This window comes from Patagioenas fasciata, chromosome 4 (genome assembly GCF_037038585.1).
Source record: "Patagioenas fasciata isolate bPatFas1 chromosome 4, bPatFas1.hap1, whole genome shotgun sequence".
Classification (NCBI taxonomy): Eukaryota; Metazoa; Chordata; class Aves; order Columbiformes; family Columbidae; genus Patagioenas; species Patagioenas fasciata.
In genome coordinates, this window is record NC_092523.1 from 78,736,377 (window position 1) to 78,759,001 (window position 22,625).

The window sequence follows — 22,625 nt, forward strand, 5'->3', positions numbered from 1 at the left end:
CTGCAGTGCCTACAGAAAAACACCAACCCCAGAAGTTAATGGGCTGAAGGCTATTTCTGCATTTGCCGCATCACTTACTGAAGTTTCTTAGCTCAGTTCAAGGCTTGATTTTTTCCTTATAATACGCTCTAAGGGAGATGAATAAACCTGCTTATTTCCCCCAAAAAACAGCAGCTTAAGTCTCATGTAACTCACACTTAGTGTCCTGCTTTTCATTGGGGTCTATTGGCCTTTTGGGACATCAAGTGCCTAACAGCATAACAGGTAACGGAAAAGAGGAAAAACTCCCTAACTCCCTTTCTGAAAAATTCAATTGGATATCTCTGAGTTAAGCTTTTCAAGATTAATCAGCCCATCTACAGACCAGAAAGAAGATGGGGAACAGTGATCCTCCAATGAGCCAAGTATTCTGTGGAATATACCTGGTGTAAAGACGACCACAAAACTGGGAGACATGTATATGCTATCAAAATGCACGGTTCCACCTAAACCAAAATTTTGCCATGATTTCACCTATTTCCGGAACCTTATATACAAAAAAGTACATTAAAAAAAATCAATTTTAAAAGTTTCAAACATTTTCCATGTGGCATGTCAGTATTACGGCACAGCAGCAAATAGAATATGCAAACTATATCTCCAAAAGATAAAAGGAGACAAAATGAGAAAATGCCTGTTTGAGCTTTTTCAAGTACCAACCAAAGCGTTTCTATCACATGCAGGTAGCAACAGGGCTACTAAAGCAGTGCTGGGGACTTTGTGTTATGCATTTAAACTTCAGTAAAAGTCAAATGTTGGTCTTAAATTTCTAGTTATTTCCACGTAAGTTTTCTACAAAAGGGTTTCTACACAGATCTCTGCATTTTTAAAATGCAAAATATAAATGTTTCATATTCAGCTTTTTGGTTTCTCTTTTTCAATCTACAGCTGATAACTAACACTTGTTTTTTGGGAACACTTGGGAATCTTAGTTTGCAACAACACAGAGCAGAAATCTCTGAGAGATGAGGTCTCTCTTGCATTTCAAACCAGGTACTTAATAAAGCAGAAAAGAAACTTCCATTCTGCCACTGAAAGACAAATCTTTAGAGGCATTTACAGGATTTGCATCCCTCCTCCTAGCAAGATTGCCCAAATCAACAGATAACAGCTGGCTGGAGTACACTGGGTTGCTTGGTATCTTAATCAAAACGGAGTTGATCTCATTTCATTAAAATTACAAGGTGTTTCATCATGTCTTTAATCTCAGCAGCGCATCGTGTCTCATAGAGCTCCCCTGTAACAAGGAGGAAAAAGGCTCCTGTGCACTGGTATATGGGATATGGGTATATGGTACACTGGTATATGGGATTACAGCAAAGGCTTTTAGTTAAATAGTATTTTACATGGGGAGAGTGGGGGGGAAACAGCCTAATGCCTAAATTGACAGTCTCTCACTTACAGCCTTTTTTCCCTGAAAGCTTGGTAATTAAACCAATGAGCTGTATTACCTGCTCTGTAATCATATTACCTATCTATACATTATCTGCCACTGCAATTTTAGGTTTGTGTTTGCAGTACTATTTACTATAAATGCGTTAAACTAAGAGGCACTCTAGAAAGAAAAAGGATTTAGCACGTATAGATACTAAAAACAATCCATAAAGATCATATCGATCCCAAAGATGGTCAGGGCAAGCCATGCTACTCTATTAAGTTTAATAAGATCTACAGCACAGAGTATCTGTCTAAATACATCTTTGCATGGTACCCAAAGTACCTTGAGGTTTCAGCTTGACTGGGGGTTTTGGTGCTGGAACGGTACAATGTTAATCACCATAAAAATCATAGAACTTACCAACAGATTTATTCTTGAGATGCTAGAGAACTAAATGATGTTAATTTAGTGAGGTTAAGAACTTCAATTAGTTAATTACCTATCTGAAAATAGTAAACTTTATAATGCATATTTTGTTCTAAGTCAATATTATACACTGGATAGTTACTAGCTAGTACCTGTTCGTACTATCTGGATCTATATGCTTATGCTGAGCTGAAAATAGAATATTCAAAGGATTTCACAGCTTTCTTAACTTAGGAAAAACCACGTTCATTTCTACAGTAAGTGTAATTATCATTAATTTTGCCTTTTTTTCCCTTGATTGATTTAGAAGCACATTCACACTGTACACAGAAACAAAACATACACAGAATAAATCTCAACCAAATGTTTTAGCTGTATAACCCAGTGCCTTCAGTTTGTCTCCTCTTAATGGAGAGAAGAAAGCATGAAAAAGCAAAGCAATTTCTTTTCTGCTTCCAGGAAGAGTCCCAGTGACTCCAAATACCAACATTATTATGGGTAGATTTTAAAATTAAGCTCAAATTTACAACTTATTCATAAAGAGTTAAAGCATTTTGAATAGGCTCTGTCCTCAACCCCAACATGCATCCGAAGTAATTTTTGAGCAATGCTGTCAATGCATGAAAGAGCTTTTGTAATCTGAATAATCTTACGCATTGTTTCACACAGGTGAGCAGATCGGTAGCAGCAGATCCCAGGATGGCCACCAGTTTGCGAGGGGCTTGCAAACGTGTTTGGAAACAGATGATTGTACGGATTGTATGGATCACACAGTCCCTGATTCTGGAATTGATGGCAAATCAGCAAACTCCTCCGCTTGCACGGGGGCTGAGTTTATGGCCCTTCACAGGACAATTCAGGTTGGAAGGGACCCCAGGAGGGCGCTGATTGCTACATTCAGTTGAGGATTTGGACTCAGTTACACAGGTCCGTGTGAACTGGAAGAAATCATTTCTCACAAGTTTAGAAGTCAACTAAAATAATAGATTAATAGCTAATACCTTTAATCTTCTGTGGAAAAAACAGCCTGTAATCATGCTACTATTCACTTTTATGGATAAGCTTAATTTGCAATCCCTTGTCAAATCCTATGACTTGCTTACACTGTGCATCTTGCACATGGGAGACACAGCCATTTGCTTTAGGACAATCCCAAATAGATGTCTATAGGAAAAATAATCTGCCAAAGGCATTGCCAGCCATGCTCGAGCTCGAGGAATTGCTGGTTGTGCTCTCCCGGTTTAGACTAGAAATATCATAACCTTAAGAGACATAACCTTACAGATATAAAATACACAAAATTACATTGCCGTTTTGATTGTATGCCTGCTTGGCACCTTATTTCAGAAAAACCCACCCTATTTCCTACAAGGAACGCGTGTCCCACTGGCATTCTGAATGCGCACACCTCATCCCCAGCCAACTGTTGGTTTATCCAGAAAACCCATGAAAAATCAATCTCAGTCTGCACAGGAATGCACAAATACGAGGCTGTAGAATATCTTTATGTGATTGAATTTTGATGTACTCTGCTAGGAGCCATAGATACTGATCAGCTAGATGGCCACACTGCATAGATGACTGAGAATCTCAGTCTAAAAATACCAGTATCAAGAATCAAATGAATGGTTTGGCATATCTGAAGAACAAAGCACCCGCTCAGAATAATGATGCTATTTATAGGGCGCTGGAATAATATGCACGTATGCTATGGATGTTCTTTAATTTCACAGATGTGGTTCTATTCTGTTGCAGACATCATGACTCATATTAAAGCTTTACAATATACAGAAAAGAATGAAACACAAGCCAGCAGATATTTGTTTCACGCTTTAAAATAAGGATCTATATGTATATATTAATATAAAAAATATTAGGTAAATGTTAAAGTAGGTAATTGCCTATTACAGCAATGGTGACCCTTAGGACACTGAGTTTGAACAGCTACAAACTGAATAAAATACTGACAGCATAAAACTACGAAAGAGCTTTAGCAGAGACCAGGTATACAGACTATTGTGGTCACATGATACTGGCGTATCCCTTGGCATTTTATTAGATACTTGATTGTGTAAATCTTCAACATGCCTTTTACAATGGGCCATGGCCACATCAAATGCAACGTTTTACTTATAGCTGAAGAAAAAGAGGACTAAAAAGCCCCTCAGGAAAATGCTTTGAAAGAGAACAAAACCGCTTGCGAGACATTTTCAAGACCAATCTGGCACAGTGGCATGAATGCCCACCACAATGGAATATTCCTTTTCCTCCCAAACCAAAGCACCAATAGGATTTGTCAGACAGACAGGAATACACTTCAACAACAGACAAAGATGACTTTCTGAGGATTTAATTTAATAGCTCTTCTGGGCACTAACTGGAAATAAGATACAACATAGAACTTCTTCACACTAAACGCATATGACATGCATTTTTTTTTTGTGCAAATACTAATATCCTTCATAATCCTATTTTTTTCTAACCATTCTGTGTTCACAGAGAAAACAGCACAAAAGCAGGTTGTTTCTTCTGGGTTAATTTTGTCTCCAAACAACACTATACACATTTCGTAAAGCATCTTTCCCACCAGCTGTCTGGGGACACTTTTCTTCTACTGTAAGTGGGAGAAGATGTTGCACCAGCAACAAAACTCTTGGTATCGTGCAAATACTTGATGCTCACCTCGGTGCTGAAATGAAGGTATCTACAGGGTGTTTCATATGATGAGCTAGAGCAAATTTAATCTGAAGACTTCAGAATAGTTTGGAGACATTTTTGAGTTCATGGAAGATAGCAACTCTCCAGCTAGATCTTGACATCAAATGCAATGTATTAATATCTAAGCAGTCAGTGGACTGCTACATGATTGCTTCTGCTCTTCATCTGCAGAAGATACGATAGTGCTGTTAAACCTGAGATTCTTTGTTTGACCCTGCAGCTCTTGCAGGTTACATTTCAATCCTGAGTTATTTGGAAAAGCAGTTGTCTTCCTGTTCAACTGTGCAGAGATCCTATAACTGCCCCCCAGCCAGAGGCTGCTGAGCTCAGAATCACCACTAGATCACACTTCAAACCATGACCCAAATTTGCAAAGCCTTTTCAGAACAGTAAGTCCCATGCCCAGCCTTACTCAAGGTCCCAGATCATGCAAGTCACTCAAAATACAAGTTATAAACAAAATACATTTTCTTTGCTCTTTGTTTAGTGTAACAGAGAGCATCCTGTGCTCACACCACTGACAAACGCAAAAGACAACACTTATCTGCCCGCACCACTCAGAGAGGCCACTCGTCGCTCACTTCTCCTGGAAAAGACTAAATAAACACACCTGTTTGGCCAGTGGATCCTTCTTGACCAAGCCGGTGGCTGCAGCAATGTTCCCTGCTCCTTCCACTGTCTTCTGGGCCACCGCCGTCACTCCTGTCACCACAGCTCCCCCAACATTGGACACTTGCTCTTTGGTCTTCTCAGCCACTGAGGAGAAGCAGAAGATGGAAAACCACGTTATGGTTCTTCAGAGAATCATATCTACCACTGACAGCTCAACATCATGAAGAGCCATAAGGTCGTTACACGTTGTGTACCCCAAGTGGATCTTAAGAAATGAGGCTGTCCATCTGATAACACTGGAGTAGCAGAAGTAAAAATTAGCTTATTTGTGGCTCAACTTCTTTCACATGAAAGACATTTGACATTTTCATTCATGTCTACCTGTACTTTAAGGAACAAAATTCACTACTTAAGGGCTCTTATTATGCTAAACTCACTGTGTAACATACAAAAATTGCAAGCAATATATCCTAGTTTGGAAGTGTATTTCAATTAGTCCAAACACTTCCATATTACATGGCATGGAAGATTATTTTTTTACATTAGACTCAAAAGCCATTGATGATTTTTTATTCTTTAAAATACACTTGAGCTACTGTTGTTCAACCAGGGGATTTTCAGTACAACTTTTCATCTGGCTCTCTGAGGTTTTTGCCCCTCCTGCTGACGTGTCCATCCATAACAGACTAATCTACAAAAACAATGAATGCTGAAGATGCCAAAACAACCTGGACTAATAGCTCACTTCAAAGCTCCAGGGAAACAGTAACTCATTTAGCCCACATACACCAGCAGCCATCCTACTTTTCTGAATATTACTGGGCTCTTTCTGCTCATTCATCCCAAGGGCTCTTTCTGGCAGCAGCTTGCACTAGAGTGAAACCACTGTAAGGAAAGAGATGGGGTGACTTCATGCCTTAGATGTCTAGATTTTCAGAAAACAAAAAAAAACCAACCAAACAGAAAACCCAACACATTTACTCATCTAAACAAGGGACTGTTCTTCAAAGCCATCCAGCATACAGCTTTGTAATTCTAACTAATCCAGCCCAAATTCTACCTGATCCATGGAATGTATTTGTGGCTCTATTTGTACCCTTTATGGCCACGCTTTCAGAGACATTTTGGGGAAGGTTTTCTATGGAAAAATCAAATTTCTTTAATTCTTTACATAAAGAGCGTCATCTGTCCATATCACAGGGCACACAGCACAGATTGCTGTGATTGACATCAAATAACTATTAGGAAAAGCTAGAAAAGTAAACCGTGTGCCTGATACGTGATTCTTATTAAAGACCCAAATAATAATTATCTGCTGACTGAAACCAGAGGCAATCCATTTAACATTCATTCAAACTGAAGTGAAAAATCAGTAATCAATTGCGTATTATCTCTATTACAGCTAAAACCAGGAGCTTCCATTATAGAGCAGGACAACCGCCTGTACATTGTCTGAAACTCCAAAGAGAAAAACGATCTGTTTTAAGATCTTCCAACATGCTAATAAGATACAAATTAATGAGAAATTTCACTGTAACACTTTTCCAGCATTCTATTGCCATGCTTTATCCAGAAATATATATATATATATATCAAATCAAATGTGGGTTTTGCTGAAAAGCAAATGTTGCCCTCGGGCAGGTTTAATATAGCACTAGCAAGTGCGGGGAGAAATCTATGAAGATGCGCATTTCATTATTACCAGCTACAGATTACTAAGGCTCTGGATTCTACACAGCAAATTCATTTAGGAAGTTTTTCATTAGCTCTTGCAAACGTACATCTTAAAATATGCGTTCTTGTAACCCATTATATCTTCCAAATAACGTTAAGATCTGATTGTGCGTGGGCTATTTCAGAAACAAAGGAACATCCGAGACAAACTTTTTAACGCTTTGATAGTATTTAAAATGGTGAGAAGAAATCTCAGACAGAGCTATGGGAAAAAAAGTATCACCTTGCAAAAATAAGCTTTAAAGCAAGCAATATCCTCCAAGAAATTAAAAATTTAAAGAAGAGTGAAAGATGTGTTAGGCAAGTTTCAGTATTGATTTTATTTTTCCTCTGCTTCATTCCTTTTCTGGGAGAGATGGAAAAAGACAACAAAACCGATGTTATCTCAAGATCTTAAAAAAACCCGAACCTCAAAATAATAGAATGCAGTTGGGTACCTTGTGGATGCTGCAATATAAACCACCTAATTCCTGCCACCACTGTTAAGCCCCCATTTCTCAGGCTATACTGTCATGGCAAGTACAACCACCTACCAAAAGCAGCTGTTCAGTGGCTGCTGTTCCCACCACTGGAGGGTTTTGGGAAAGCTTTGGGCAAAGTCTATTTTCTCCTTCCAGAAACACATTGCGCTGGGAAAGCCTTCGTACATGCAGACACAACAACAAACTAATCAGGCCACTAGCACAACAACGAGATACCTGATAAAAGCAGTAGCAAAAGCAGTATATTTAAGATTACTCCTATTCCAGACGTAGCATAAGGAAGCCGATGCAGGAGTTACCATGAAAGATCTCTTACACTGCTTCAGAAATCACAACCATGAAGATAAATCCAGTAAACCATACGCACAGCACAGATCTGCAAAAGCAACAATACTAACAGGAGAGAATCTTCTTTGCTGTCTCTAAGGAATATCCAAACACCATCAAAGCCCTGATTACCAGACTGACTCTGGAAATAAGCTCCAGCCTGGTGACCCTTTAGCTCTGGAACCCTGGCAACAGGAGATGAAAACACAAAATAGGTTTCCAGGCTCACGTATTTTATTGCTTACATTAAGTAGTAACAGGGGAAAAGCATTAAGTGCACACAAACAAATCAGTTCAGAATGCAGGGGGTTGATACCAACTAATTAAATTAATCCAAATCTGGGTTGTTTAATGATCTTAAGCCATTAAGTCTTTGTGAAGTTGACATCTGTTTTGCATCACAGCACCAAGAAACAGAGTAGATGAGCTTCTGCAGAGCTCTGCCCAGATTCCTTCCATCAGTCTACAGACAGACTGTCCATTCCAGTAAATAATCCCAGGACCGCGGACTATGCCCATGCCAAGGATAACTTTGAAACTGAAGTTCTAATACTGACTAGAGCACTCTGCAAAACTTATTAGCATTGAAGATTTCTTTTCCCTACTTACAACAGACAACTGGGTGACGCAGGGTATTAATGCAAAACCTCTGGAGCAATTCAGAATGAGAACTAGTTGCTTTCAATTTTGAATTACAAAAGTAGATGAAAACCACAGGATTTCTCTGAATTAATGAAATTACTCTTACTGCACTCAATACACTTTTGAATATGTATTTCAGTCAATAAGGTTGCCTTAGGTACTTGAAGAATTAATTACAAAGAAGCCGTAAGTTGGAGGTTCATGAATTCATACAGCTTACTGTAGGATACCCAATGGAATTCAGGCAAATGCAACAAGAACACAACACCGTGAGTGTTAAGAACAACAAGAATGAAAGAATTAAGTAAAACTCTTGACTGTTGTTCACAACTGTTGATACTGTTTCTTGATTCAGCCTTGGGAAACAGACACATGGTCGAAGCAAAGGGTTTTTTGGTTCATCTGTTGAACAAAAGAGTGGTTTACTTTGATTACCAGAAGATGGACTGTCAGTATTTCATCTTTGATACCATACATTCCTGGACACTTATCCCTGGGAGATAAACACAATGGATGAATTATGCACTCTCAGGTGAAAGCCAGTAGATATTATTATAATTAGGCAGATCAGATACACAAGCTAACACACCATAAAAACCAATGAGCAAAGCTGCTTCCTCTGCAGCAGTTCTAAGGGCGACCTGACAAATAACATACTGTATTCCTGTGAATCACAGCCTGGTTTCCTCATTTTGCTGTGTCTTGATGCCATTAAACCCAGTGCAATCAGATCCTACTTTGCTTAAAGCAAGAAGCATCTCAGTCTGGTATTTCTGGGTTCAGAAAGCAACTGACCCAAAAGCCCATGTAGTTGTTGGGTACTTTGAGGTGTGTCAGTGCCCAGTCCCTTCACCAGCAAAGGGTTTTAAACCTCAAATGACACAAAAATAGCAAAACTAGGAAGGTCTTGGAACGCAGACAGTAAGAAAGAACTGTGCAAGTGTGAACGTGTTTATTTTGAGCTCTGATTCTAGTTTGCATTGACTGTCTCCAGCCTCTTGAATCATTTTTATTCACATAACTAAATGTGTTATTGCACCTCAAGTTTTGCATGATATTAACACCTTAGTGCATCAGACGACTACCAAAACCAGCAAACTCTTAATCCTGTGAAAAGACACAAGTCAGTCTTTCCAAGTGCCCCAACAGGCAGTTTTGTCATATCAGCTTTATTAGCATCGATTTAAATGGGTTTGATTTCCAAGACAACTTCATCAGCATATCTCAGTGTCTTCGTATTATCTCTCATAGCATCACAGCAGTGAACCCAAGCCTGTTTTTACTGCTGGCCAGAACAACTCCTCATAGACTTCCCATTTTTTGTTTTTAATTTTTATTTTTTAAAATACATGCCCAAGCAATTCCTCTGTCTTTACAACAGCAAACCATTATTGTTTCGTTTTAGAAACCGTGCCCTCTGGATTTTTGCATCAGGTCTCCTCACCACTGCCTTTCAGCCTGCATGGCTTCTCTTTTCCAATTTTGTTCAACAGCCAAGCTCCTTTTGAACAGATTAACAGGCTGGCAAGAAGCAAACTGGCACACCACTCATTATTCCCAACCTTTGGGTGCTTCACTTTATGTTACCCATTTCCTAAAGTGAGTGAGAAGCAACCACTGCTTCACCTAAAATTCCCAGTAATCTTTCTGAATTTTCTATTCACAGGCATAGCACATAACAGATGTGCTCTGTTCATGTTTGGCTTTATAGTCTGTTTTGTATCTTTCAGAACAAAATCTTGCCAAACCTGTTAAAAATTCTATTCATCTACTTAAAATTTCCTGTCTCATTACACATATTGCAATCAGATAAAGATGTGTGCTCAAAGGATTCAAGATCAGTTGTTTCTCTCAGGAGGTGGGAAAGACCTTTCCCAATAGTTCACCTACTAGAGTCCCAGTGCTTCAGCAAGTTTCATACACATGCAAATGCCCTTGACTTCTATTCTCTCATGAATCCCAGCTCAGTGAACATCACCTCTATTGACTTACTTGCTAGTGCTGTCAGTTCCTGTTTCCACATCTCTGATATTCTTTATATATATATATATGCATCTCAGATCTCATTCCACTGCAATCTTCTACTGGCTACATTAATGATCTCTCTAAATATTTCTCTTAATTGAGGTCTAACAAGCTGAGATCTCAAACCTCACAACAAGAGCATGGATGTTTAGCCTCAGGCTAAGACTTGAAGGACTTTCAACCATGTTCAGTTTTATTACTAAAAATACTCTGGGCTGACTTCTCAACCATTTATTTGGGTTGAGATATCAACTGTTGCCATTTGTTTACCCTTTGTATTGGTTTACCTGAGCATAGGTGGCCGCAAACAGAACAAAAGACTTTTCTACTCCTTTATTTGTATTCTAATTTCTCCGGGTAAAGACTTTACACTTATTGACCATGCCCTTTCTTCATATCTCCAGAAGTCACACATTCTGCAGCAGACATTCACAAATCCTATTCAATTAACAGCGGTCAGCCTTGGCATTCCTGTGCTTTGCAGAGATCAAAGACTTCTGTTCACCTTGCTACTTACTAGTCTCTCCAAATTATTGGTTACTGGTTTCAGTTCATGCCTACAGTGAACCCTGCAAATCAATTTAAAATGCAAATTTACCCCTTTTCAGTGTAGGAATGCTAACGTGAATACACGTCTGGAATTAACTTCAAAGCTTCAAAGTGCTGTTGTCACTGAGAGATTAGGCAGTGCTAAAAAAAAAAAAATCAAAACCATCATAACTGTAATAAATTCAAATCAGTTTATTGAAACTCTGAAATTCATTTCTTTCCTATAAATCATTTCCCTTCTCTCTTCCCACCCAAGCAGCTCCAGTGGGACACAATGATGAGTCACAGAAGCCTTTGGGAACAGAAGGGGTGATGGGCACATCCAGGCTGCAGGGACAAGAACACCTGCTCTGAAACTGTTCTATCTGTGTTTTGTTGGAAACAGACCTCAGGCTAGTACAACGAACCACCAAGAGCACAGATGATACTGAGATATTAAGTTCACACAGTATTCTCTGCAGCCACAGATGTGTCCATTTAAAGCCCTCTCCATCAGTCCCACCAACTTACAAGCAAATTTTCCCCATCAGGCCACAGCATACCTTGTGTCTCAAAGGCTCTTCCATGGTTTGAAAAACCAAAGCTCTAGCAGGGGCACCAGTCCTGGAAGCAGGTATTGATGACTTGGATGCACCCATTTCTTCTGAAGTCTCTCCCCATTATTGGGAGGGTCAAGGAAAGTATCACCTGTGCTCCTGAACCTTTTAGCTGTTTTCCCAGGGCCCTAAAATCACTTTTAATTGACCTTGCACTTCTAGTTGCAACTTCATTAGTACCCACCTGAAAGATCAGGAATCAGTAACAGCCTGAAGGTTGAACTAACCTCATCAATCACCTGGGGACATCCCCATGGGAGCCCCAAAGAGGCAAAAAACTTCCCCAAAAAGAGGATCCAACCTGCAAATGGGTGTCTCCATTCTGTTCAGGACAAGGTCACCAGTGACCACAGCTCACTGTTGTTTTTTCTCAGCACTGGTCTTAATGCAGGTCTTGCTGCAAGAGCTTGGTTGATGTGCCCTCAAAGGTGTTGCTCATACAGAATGCTGTTCTTCTGCCTCATCATGTGCTTTGTCCACCACACCTAGAGCCTCATAGCTATTATGTAAATCTAGCTGAGAGGGTTCCTCTTAACAGCTCCATCCAGCAACCTTCTTCCAACCCTCCCTATCCCTCAACACTACCTTCCTCCTGCCACAGCACAGGTCCTGGACCTACCTCTGTATCAGCCATACTGAGCTGCCTTGTGTGCACCAGAGCCGGCAGAGCACAGCTCCAGGGGCCACCTCCTCCCCGGGCTCTCAGATGCTCCGCAACCTGCCCACCAGGTCACAGCTCCCGCAGGTGCAATTGCTACCGTGCTCCAGCTCCACAAACATCCCGCAGGCTCCGCCGGGAGCTCTGTCTGCAGGACCACAGCGATTCCCCAGACACCGAGGAGGAACCAGCACCACCGGGAGCTCTGTCTGCAGGACCGTCGCGATTCCCCAGACACCGACAAAGAAGCACCACCCTCGGGCGGCTGTGGGACCGCCGCGGTTCCCCGGACACCGACAAAGAACCACCACCCTCGGGCGGCTGCAGGACCGCCGCGGTTCTCCGGACACGGACCATCAACCAGCTCCGGCGGTCGCAGCCGCGTTAAATCACCCGCGCCCCGGCTGCGGTCCCCGCCCCTTCCCGGCTCGTCCAATCAGTGGGCTCGGAGGCGCGGGGGAACGCCCTCTGCCGGCGCGCAGTGCTGTGAAGCAATGGTTACGTCATAATCCAGCTCTGTGACGTCACACGGGCTGCAGTCAGTGTCTCCTCAAAGTCTACATTGTTTTCCTGCCCTGTTTGTAGCAGTAATCCCCGTCTGTTCCTGCTGCCCAGCTGTGTGCAACTCCAACCACAGAGCGGAGTCCTCCTGCTGCCCACCCAGCTCCTCCCCACCGTGCCCCCCAATTTGCCCCCCATGGCACTCCTCTTATCCACGCCCCACCTTTCTGCCTCCTCAGAACACAGCGAGACAAACCCCAGCACCCAAGCCAGGTGTGCAGTTTCCATACGTGAAAGTTCTTCGTCGAAAAAAAATGAACACTTCACTTTTTGATACCAACTAGTTTATAATGTTCCAACACTGAATATTTCACCTTTGACAACAGGCAAAAACCAGAAAGACCCTTGATTTATCTATTTCTACAAAAGCAAGTTATCTCCTGTTTAGGAATCTGATTTCATGAGTCTCCTGGCTCGTACTAATACAGCCTGACTTTGATTCGGAACATCCCTCAAAAATCCTTCTCACATACAAACAACTATATTAAATGTATATATTTGATTGCAAAACAGTGCATGCATTTCAGCAAAATGGATGTTGCTTCCTGCCTCTCCATTTTTTAATGTTTTTCTATCATGCACAAATTAGGGTGCTCTCAGAAAAATACATGGGATTTTTAACAGTTAAATGCTTGGTTAATCAAATGTAGGGAAGCAGTTGAAATTAAGAGAACTGTCTTACCTGTTGTGACACCATGAACAACGCCTTCCTTGGTCCTGGAACCTGAACAAAGAACAATATTAGATTGAAGATACATGTTCTAAAGTGCCGGTAAAGAGTAGATGGGTGACAAAGAGGGATGAATATACAGATTACATGCAGTTGCATACAGCATTTTCTAAGATTATTAAAATTAATTAATGAGAAATTCAGTCTAAGGGAAAGGGCAAAACCATCAATAAAGAGCAACGGCATGAGCATATATTGACTGTGGAAAGGTGAATAATACAGGTAACACTTCTGCAGTTTATTTTTTGTACATGCTGACTTCATTGCCATTTTCTTAATAGAAGTGTTAATGAAGGCTCCCACTTTGAAAACTCACACGGATGATTCTGCATGGAAACCATGTTATGGTCAATGTCCTGAGGAGGCTTCTACAGCCCTTTGCAGAAGAGCAGAGCCAAGGTTTCCAGAAGATCTTTACAACTTAATTTACAACTCTTCTCCAGATCTCAGCTTTTACAATAATACAATTAAACACCAAAATATAAGTTCATACATCAATATGTCCTGCTTGCTAGTAGTGCCAATGTATGGGATCTAAGCCATGTACTTACGGCGCTGATTGATTACAGCATTGAAAAGGCTCTGTTACCCTTGAGCATGAGCAGAATAATAATCCATGGTAAGTAAGAGGGGAAACATAACGTTGCATCATGTAAAATGGCATGTTCCCTTAATTAGCTAATAAAGAGGTTGAGCAGCTAAGAAGTCTTTTCCTCCCTTTATTCCAGTTTTCTCTTTTGAAAAAGCTTGTTTTTTCTCGCTGAAAATATTTACCACTGAAAGAATGGTCCATTTTATTAAATCCAAGGTGTTAATGTCTAAGGACTGGTTTTAGGACTTTGGTTCTCGATCCTGTGGCACCATGAGACCTGAAGAAGCAAAGCCCTTTGAACACATACCGGAATCCAGGCAGATGATGGTTCTAAAAAGAAACTAAACACCATTACAAGCTTACAGGGTGTCTATCTGAACACTTAATATTAAGCATATGCTTTTAAATGCATTGTTAGACCTGGCCAATATCTCATTCATCTGGTTGAAGTTATTGTCTGCAAGCCAAGCCATTAAATACATGGAAACCTGTGATAGCAAGTACTGAGTTCCCTGGGACTGGTAGGAGCTGGATGGTGGGACAGAAAGAACTGCCTGAGGACTCTGCAATGGATCCATCTCCAGAGGGACACACGCAAGTTGGCTCTCACTGCACGTACCCTGATGTAACACTGCAACTAACACAGAAACGCTCGTCTCTTTCTGTTAGTGGAAGACAGGCTTTTCTTTAATGAAACCTCATCTCGCAGAGCCATACAGAGCAGAAATACACATAGCCAAATCCATTAACTGGCAAACAACCAGCTAGGCGCTGGTCCAGACCTCACAGCATATGTTAGAGCTCAATCCTATTTGCCCCACTACTGCACACTTGCATGGAAGGAGCTGTTTCTGCAGTCACAGCTACAACAGGATCTATAAGTACATCAGGACCAGCCAGAACAAGCGTATAAATAACAACAGTTGAATTCAGTAGGACGACTCCTGGCTGGCAATGAAGGAAAGCTGGTCATCCATATTGTTTCTGAGAGAAACTAGCTATCTTTCATTCTGGCATTCCCAACATATCAATAATCTTGTTCATTGTACCCTGCATAAGAAGGGGGACAGAGGAATCAGAGTGGGGATAATACAAAGACCAAGGAACCTGACACTGGCCTATACTGCTTAGGTGATTCAGGAGCAACAGTAGTACTTGGTAATGCTACTTTGCTATAATACACGTTTTTGCAAAGAGAAGGAGAAGAGTGCACTCATTTCTGGGATTTTTGAGACACGAACAGACTGTTCCAAGCAGGCCCTCCCTGAGATTCAGGTTGCTTAGTCAGAGCTGGTTAAAGACAGGGAGACATAAGCCCAAACTGGGCAAAGGCAAAATCATCATCTAAGAAAAACACTTGCTCTCAAGTGCCGAAGCCCATTATTCATCAGACAGACCTCGAGTCCCTTGACTACTCCTCTGGCTTTTCTACTGCCAAAGGAAAATAAGAAACCTTATAAAAAGAGAGTGCAGCAGAGGAATTCGGATGGTCTTGCCAAATAGGTCACAACTGCACTCTCTGCTCAAAAGGCCACGTGCCAGCTAAGCACAGGGAGTAGTAAACAACTCATGCACAGGCTGCGCTGCTCCTGATAAGCTATTCCTTTGTTCTGCTAGGGTATAACACATTGGAAATTATCGGACTGGAAACTCCTGTTCCTGAGCACGCACTTGAGTCAACTGAGCAAAAACTTCAGCTCCCTGGTAGCACTCATGGAGCTCAGCAGCACTCAGTGCATCACTGAGAGCACGCAGGAGCATCCTTTGGACCCTCAGTCCCTGGCTTCAGAGCAAGTGGGGGTAAGTATTGCCACTCTTTTCCTCACTGCTTCACACCAACAGCTCTCAAAGGATATTTGGAGAGACGGTTTTAAATTTATGGTGTACATGAAGCAGCACAGGATGGCTGCATCTCAGTCTTCCTTTCTAATAAATGACCGAGCCATTGTTTGACATCAAGGAAGGTGTTGATGCTGTGCTTGGACAAGTCAAGACAGAGACAGTGATTTTGGCTGGCTAATGAATAAGTGTATCAGCAGAGGAATTTAGGGAAAGAAAACTGGACACCTGGAAGCATAAAAACACACTGCAGACTGCATTAAACAGTATCTTGGGTATCAAAAAGCAGGGCAAAGACAGTGGATTGAGGGAAGAAAGAACAGACATCAGCACAGAGAGGCAAAAAGATTCCCAGTTAATCCTCCAATACGCCACTCTCCCTCAGAGCTCTAAGTTTCCCCCTGTGCCAAAGAGAACTTTTAACAGGTAGGAACATGCTACAGTCTCTCACATAATAAATAACAGTGGCCTGGGCAGAAAGGGCCAGATGTTTTCCAGGTTTACTTAAATTCCACTGGTTTCAGTGGGAGACCGTGTCACATAGGGGATCTGGACCAAAGACTTCACCGCTTATTAATTCTCCAGAAGCAATGGAAGGCTGAATGTCATGGAGCTGACTGTTGCAACTGAAAACGATGAGCAGGTCCCTCTCAGCCCAATGATGTTATGTTCTTTTCGCAAGATGTCAGGCAGCTTTCACAGCATAATCCACCTGCAAAACTCCTATCTGATAACCCAGCTACAGATATATGGAGAGAGAAACCTTCAGGAGCTCTAACGCAGTGTGCTGCTCCCCTCCTCTGCTCAGCAAGGGGTTTCATCACCTTTTGCATTGCAACTGCTATGAGCCCACAGAACGAAAAGATTCTCACAGCAGCCTTTGCTAAGGCTGCTCAGAAGAGCTGACCTGCCAGAGCTCCTGGGGACAACTTCAACCAAAGGCCTTTTTACCTGCATGACTGAAACTGTGCGTGTAGCTCTTTCCTCCTGAAAAGGGAGGCATCTGCTGAAGGATCCTTCACCATCCCTATGGCCATCTGCGCAGGTCCCTATCATGTCTCAGGGCTCCACTGTCCTCAGTATTTTATTCTTAGAATAAATAGCAAGCCTGCCCTACAAAGTCCAACCTCAGCAAAAGCGTCTCTGAAGACAATAGAAAATGTGTTGCCTTTGGGAGCAGGACTAGGTTCAAATATTATTATATTACAGTCTGGAGAACAGGTCAGGCACAAAGATTAAATCAGCACACAGCACAGGTTTCTAATACGAAGAAATCAATGACCCCAGAAGCGTGGTCAGGAACTATAAGAAAACAGAGAAAGCCCTACCCTGAAAAATAACTCCAATATCATCCACAATGTACAGCGAAAAACATCTATTTTGACATATTGAAAATGAGCAGACGCTCATTTTAAAATAGACTCATCTTACAATTAGCTTTCAAAATGACTGCCATCTCTGTTGGCAAGAGCTCTGAGCTTTGCTGTGGCTCAGCAGGAGAAAAGTGTGTTCCAAATGAGTAGTCCAAACTATCTGGAGCAGCAATAATTTGTTACAGACTAGCACTAACCTGCAAGGGCAGAGGGAATCCTGAAAAGACATCGGAATTGCAGAGACCTCAGTGCTCCCATTTAAGAGAAATGCCTCTGATTTTCAGCTCTGGGTAATTTCTCTTTGATTCCTGTGCACATCTCCCTCCGTACACACAGCATCCCTTACAGAAATGATCTGCTCAAAATCAGCAAAAACGAAATGACCTACAGAATAGACCATCTTCTCCCCTCCATTCTTTTATAGACCAGTTTTATTTGATAAATAGGACAAATAGATCCATAATTGCTTTTTTTCAATGACCAGTTATTCATATGGTTGTGGCAGATCATTTTCCTGTGAGTTTTTCATTGCAGCATTTGCAAGATAGTCCCCTAAAACGTGATACTTGCTAAGTGAAGATGATAATCATGCAACTGAAGTGCCGATCTGGGGTTTGAAAATGATTTTATCCCTGGCTCTGTGCAAGACTCTTGTGTGGCCTAAATAAGTAACTTAACAACCACTTTGCTGCCTTGGGTTCTACCTGCCCTACCTCATTAACTGTAGTGGCTCTTCATGGATAATATCTGCTATGGAAATGCAACAGTAAGTACAGAACACAAAGTTAATTTCAAAAGATGAGGAGAGGTGACACTTTGCCATGTAGAATGTTACTGGTGATGTGCCAAGGAGTCAGCATGGTTTCTGCTCAGTTCCTGAATTAACCTCTCATGTTTCTTCTTTTAAAATCCCACTTAAAACTCACATGTTCTAAGGGATGCTCTGAAGTTACCTTCCACTTCAGCTTTTCTATATATTCTTATTTTTAAATTTATTTTTAGTGTATCAAGCACCCCTTCAACCTTAGCCCAGCAAACTCCTCGAACAGCGTGCTAGCTAGTGACCTGTATGAGAAGGCACCTCCTACTTCACGGCCTTGTTGAGCGTGGCATTACCAACGTGGCTCCCCCAAGCAGCAACGCCAGCCCAATGCAGCGACAGAACAACCAGCATTTGCCTTCAAAGAACTGAAGCTCAGGAGGCCACGACTCTTGTTTGTTGTGCAATGGTCTCCTATGAGTGATCACATATTGTTTTTCCAGAAGATGAGCTCTGGTGAGGACCCAGCTGTGAATGTCGGCGTCCAGCACCCCGCAGTACCTACCCACATACAGGACCCCCTCTTTCGTCTTCCCCGCCGCCTCTGCAACACCCTGCTTGGTTTTTTCTGCCGCTGCTACGACTCCCTCCTTTGCCTTGGAAAGTCCTTTCATGAACACATCCATGGCTGAAGAATTTCTTCACACAGCTCTAGGGAAAAAAAAAAGTGCACTTTCAGTAAGATTTTTTTCAGCTTTTTATCCTAGAAAGGGACGGAAATTTTATTCAAACTGAATAGGATCACAATTACTTTAAAAAGATGTTATTTATATCCCCATGTTATGTAGCTTTCATTCTTGTCTCTATTAGCGATACAGAAACATCGCTGTATGTGAGGATGCACTCAGTATTTCAGATAGAAAGAAGAGTGAAATAACCAGAAAGAAAATGAGTACAATTACATGAATCACCTTTACATTTTCTCACAGTCGTGTGTATATAGTATAATAAGTCAAACAGCACTGCCAGAGCAGTTGCCTCAATCCCAGCAGAGCTTGGGGATCCTGTTTCCACAGAATCCTATAGAGAGGCTGCTGTAACACAGCTCTGGTTGGAAGATGGATTCATTGATATAAGAAGTCCCTTCCTTACCTACCAAGGCGTTTTCCCCAAAGGACAGTTCTGTCCCTGTGCCTATTGCAAGGTTTAGCCCTGTGATTTGATGATACTCCACCTCTCATTCAGAGGAAAAAGCCAAAATGAAATAAAACCTCGCAACTTTAAAGAAACCGCTAAATCACGCCTTCAAAATGGCAAATGTTCACTTGTTGTTATAAAAAACTGCCATTACAACCCAGAAGGACTGGAGCAAATAGAAAATTCTGCTTTCCCAGTGTTTTGTGCACAGTCCATGTCCCTCTTCTGGAAACTGAGTCTGCCTAAACGGATTCTTTGCATGTAGCAGGGCTGAGAAAAGACTTCACTAAAAAGCAAAAGCAAGAATGCAGGGTTTTTGCAGCACTGCACTGAAGCCAGCAGGTGAGTTCTGTGGCAGCTGTACAACCCAGCGCTACACCCAAACCACTAAAATAGTGATCAGAACCAAGAAGTCATGGTCCCTTCAATGAATCTGTTATCCTTTCTCTTCCCCTACCCACACAGAAAGAACGGCTGCCTGTTATTTTCTATGCCGGAGGCTGGGTGGGAGGAATGGATGTCTAGGAAGGCATCCGGGCTGCTGCAGCTTTCGACTAACTCGTGACGAGCGTGCGAAGAAAGGCAGCGTTTGTGCTCCAGCCAAACTGCCTACGACACCTGGAACCCTGGCGCTATGGGGCATGTCCCTTGTGCACACAGAGCCGGGGGGGGCAGCCCCAGCCCGGGGGGCCAGTCCCCGGGGGACCGCCGGTTCTGCCACGGGGGTGCCCAGGCCAGTCCCCGCCCAGCGGGCAGGTGAGGGGGCACCTGGAGACCGCGGATGTGTATCAAATAGTACACAGGCACCTGCAGAGGGAGAGAGAGGGCAGGGCGTCGTGACTATGTATGTATCTATACGTATAGAGAGAGGCAGCTACCGAGGAAGGCAGGGCGACGCGACCGCACGGCACCCACCGGCTCCGGCTCACACGCCGTCGGCACACGGCGGCCAAAGCACCCGGCTTCTCCTCCCTCCCCCGTACCCCCAGGAGGACGCTCAACAGGAAATATATAGATGTCTATATACATATATAGAGAGAGATATAAAATTTTAGATATTTTATGTATGTGCAGATGCATGCACACGCACCCCTACGGCCACACAGGCACAGCAAGCCCAGCCCTGGGCAGCACCGAAGCGGCCGGGGCCGTTCACCCCGTTCCCCCCGCCAGCGCCCCGGGAGCCGCCGCCGCCCCAAGCGAAGCCCCCGCGCCCCCCGCCGCTCCGCTTACCGCCGGGCTCCTCCGCCACCGCCGACCGGCCCGTTCCGAGCAGACGTGGGGCGGTGGGGACGGGGATGGGGAGGCGGCAGGAGAGGCGCGGGGGGGCCGGGGGGAGCTGCCCGTTCTCAGCACATCCCCGAGGGGGGACAGTGAGTCTGCGGTACCACCCCCGACGGCAGCCCCGCAGGCGGCGAGTGTGAGGGAGAGGAGGGGGCGAGGGGCGGAGAGAGGATGCGTCGCGGAGGGAGGGAAGGAGGGAGGGATGGATAGAAGGAGGGAGGGAGGGAAGAAGCAGCGGAGGGAGGCTTCACGTTCCCCCGTTTTCTCCCGCCCACCCCCGGCTGGAGTCTGCACCCCCCCGCCCAGCCACCTTTTTAGCGTCCTCGGTGGGAGGCGGGATAAAGTGGGAGCGCTTGTTCCATCGGCGCAGACCAGGAGAGGAAGAAGAGGGAAAGGGAGACCAGGTGGCTGGGTCCTTGATCCCCCGGGACATCCACCGCTCGCTCAGAAACCTGGATCATCACATCTTGGTGTAGGGGAGCTGACAGTGGTGACTGCAGCAGTCCTCTGCTTCACCTCACCCTTCCGTTCACCAAAGCTACCCAAGCATCTACCTGCTTTTTCTTCTTCTTCCAAATCTCCAGCCCTCATTGACTAGAGTTCAATGTGATCAGTCTCACAAGGTTCATGATCCCAGTTAATTTTTAAGTTCGGGAGGTGACGCACTTGCAGCTGTAATTTGCATCTTAACTCTATTGAACACACACACACACACACAAAATTTATCCCAAATCAGGAAGATTATGAGAAGTCCTGCCTCACTCCTGCCAGATGTGCTCGACCTCACACTTCTGCTCGCATCCTCCACCTTACAACCATGGCCACTGCTACTCAAATCTTCATGTGATGCATAGAAGTCACTATTTCCCCAGAAAGGGCAAGCTTTCAAACTTCTCTATTTTGGTAGCAGAATTTAGGCATGAAAAGCCAAGAGCAGTAGGAGACAAGGCATTAGAACAGATGGACCTTCAGCTTCAGTGCATCAGTTTGCGTGCTGTATAAAATCCTGCAAGACCTACAGAAACAGTTTGGTTTTTATCGCACTCCAGAAGGAGAAACAGAACGGGGTATAGATGAGATACAAGGTTGTGAGCTGCAAGGAGCATCTTTCATCCATCACTGGGTGCAGACAGCTGATGCAGCCCTGGTTTTGTTTTCATTCTGGACACGTAGTGCGGAGTATTCCTTTTGTCAGGTTTCTTCATAAGCCTTAATATTTCTGTACTGTTTGGTAAGCATCCTTTTGGTTCATTCCACTACTAGTTTAATCAACCAAGCATTTGGCAATATTTGTTATTTCCTTGTGCAAGGCAGTGTGGACTGAGAATACAGATCATCCCCTCATCATTTTGCCCTCAAGAAAACCCTTAAGAAAGTAATAATAATAAGAAAAAAATAAAAATAAGAGCCCAGGAATTAAATTAGATAAGGTGCCTCATCTCATTCATCCTGCACAGCACATTCATACTTAGTGGTGCAAGAACTCAATGTGGTATTTCTATTTCCTCCCATTTTGGGGAGAGGAAAATAGGCATAGTTTCAAATCAAAGTGAATAAAAAACAGATTACTTCCACATGTTGTTAACTGGCCCAACAATTTATATACCTTAGTATATACACTGGCTCGTTGAAAGCCACTCCCTCCATCATTCTCTACTACCCAGGCCAGTAAACATAGGACCCAAACTAGAACTAAAGTGAGTATTTGACTCCTTATGTAAGTATTATTTCCAGATTTAAAGAAGCCTTTTGTTCTCTAGCATGTAAGTGACTATGAGCACACAATGTTGCTTTTTATTACACTGATATGAATCTGGATAGACTTATTTAGTTATGTTACCAACAACAGAGAATCTAGTGTGATAAATACCCTTGTATATTTATGGCTCTGTTTCTGAAAATCTCACAAAGAAGAACTCAGATGTTTGCATCTCCTGGCTTTTGCAAGGCTTTGGGGTTTTTTTTTGCCTTGTGTTTATCAAAGGGTAGCATTATGTTCTGCTGTTAAACAAAGTAACAGCTTGTCAGTTAATAAAATCATGCAGCTAGAAATAGAGAGGTAAAGGCAAGACGGATCAGCTGCCACACCAGAAACAAGGCTTA

The 22,625-nt window shown here is 42.9% G+C and overlaps 1 protein-coding gene across 1 annotated transcript in view; it reads right to left on the minus strand.

Moving 5' to 3' along the window:
* Positions 1-20,709, minus strand: part of SNCA (synuclein alpha) — a 50,385-nt gene extending 29,676 nt beyond the window's left edge. Inside the window, exons 1-4 of the mRNA XM_065836976.2 lie at positions 20,472-20,709; positions 18,607-18,752; positions 13,430-13,471; positions 5,172-5,317 (exon numbers count right to left, since the gene is read on the minus strand). Coding sequence (XP_065693048.1) covers positions 5,172-5,317; positions 13,430-13,471; positions 18,607-18,727 — 309 coding nt within the window. The 5' untranslated portion in view covers positions 18,728-18,752; positions 20,472-20,709. The remainder of the gene's footprint in view (positions 1-5,171; positions 5,318-13,429; positions 13,472-18,606; positions 18,753-20,471) is intronic.
* Between the last annotated feature and the right edge of the window lie 1,916 nt (positions 20,710-22,625).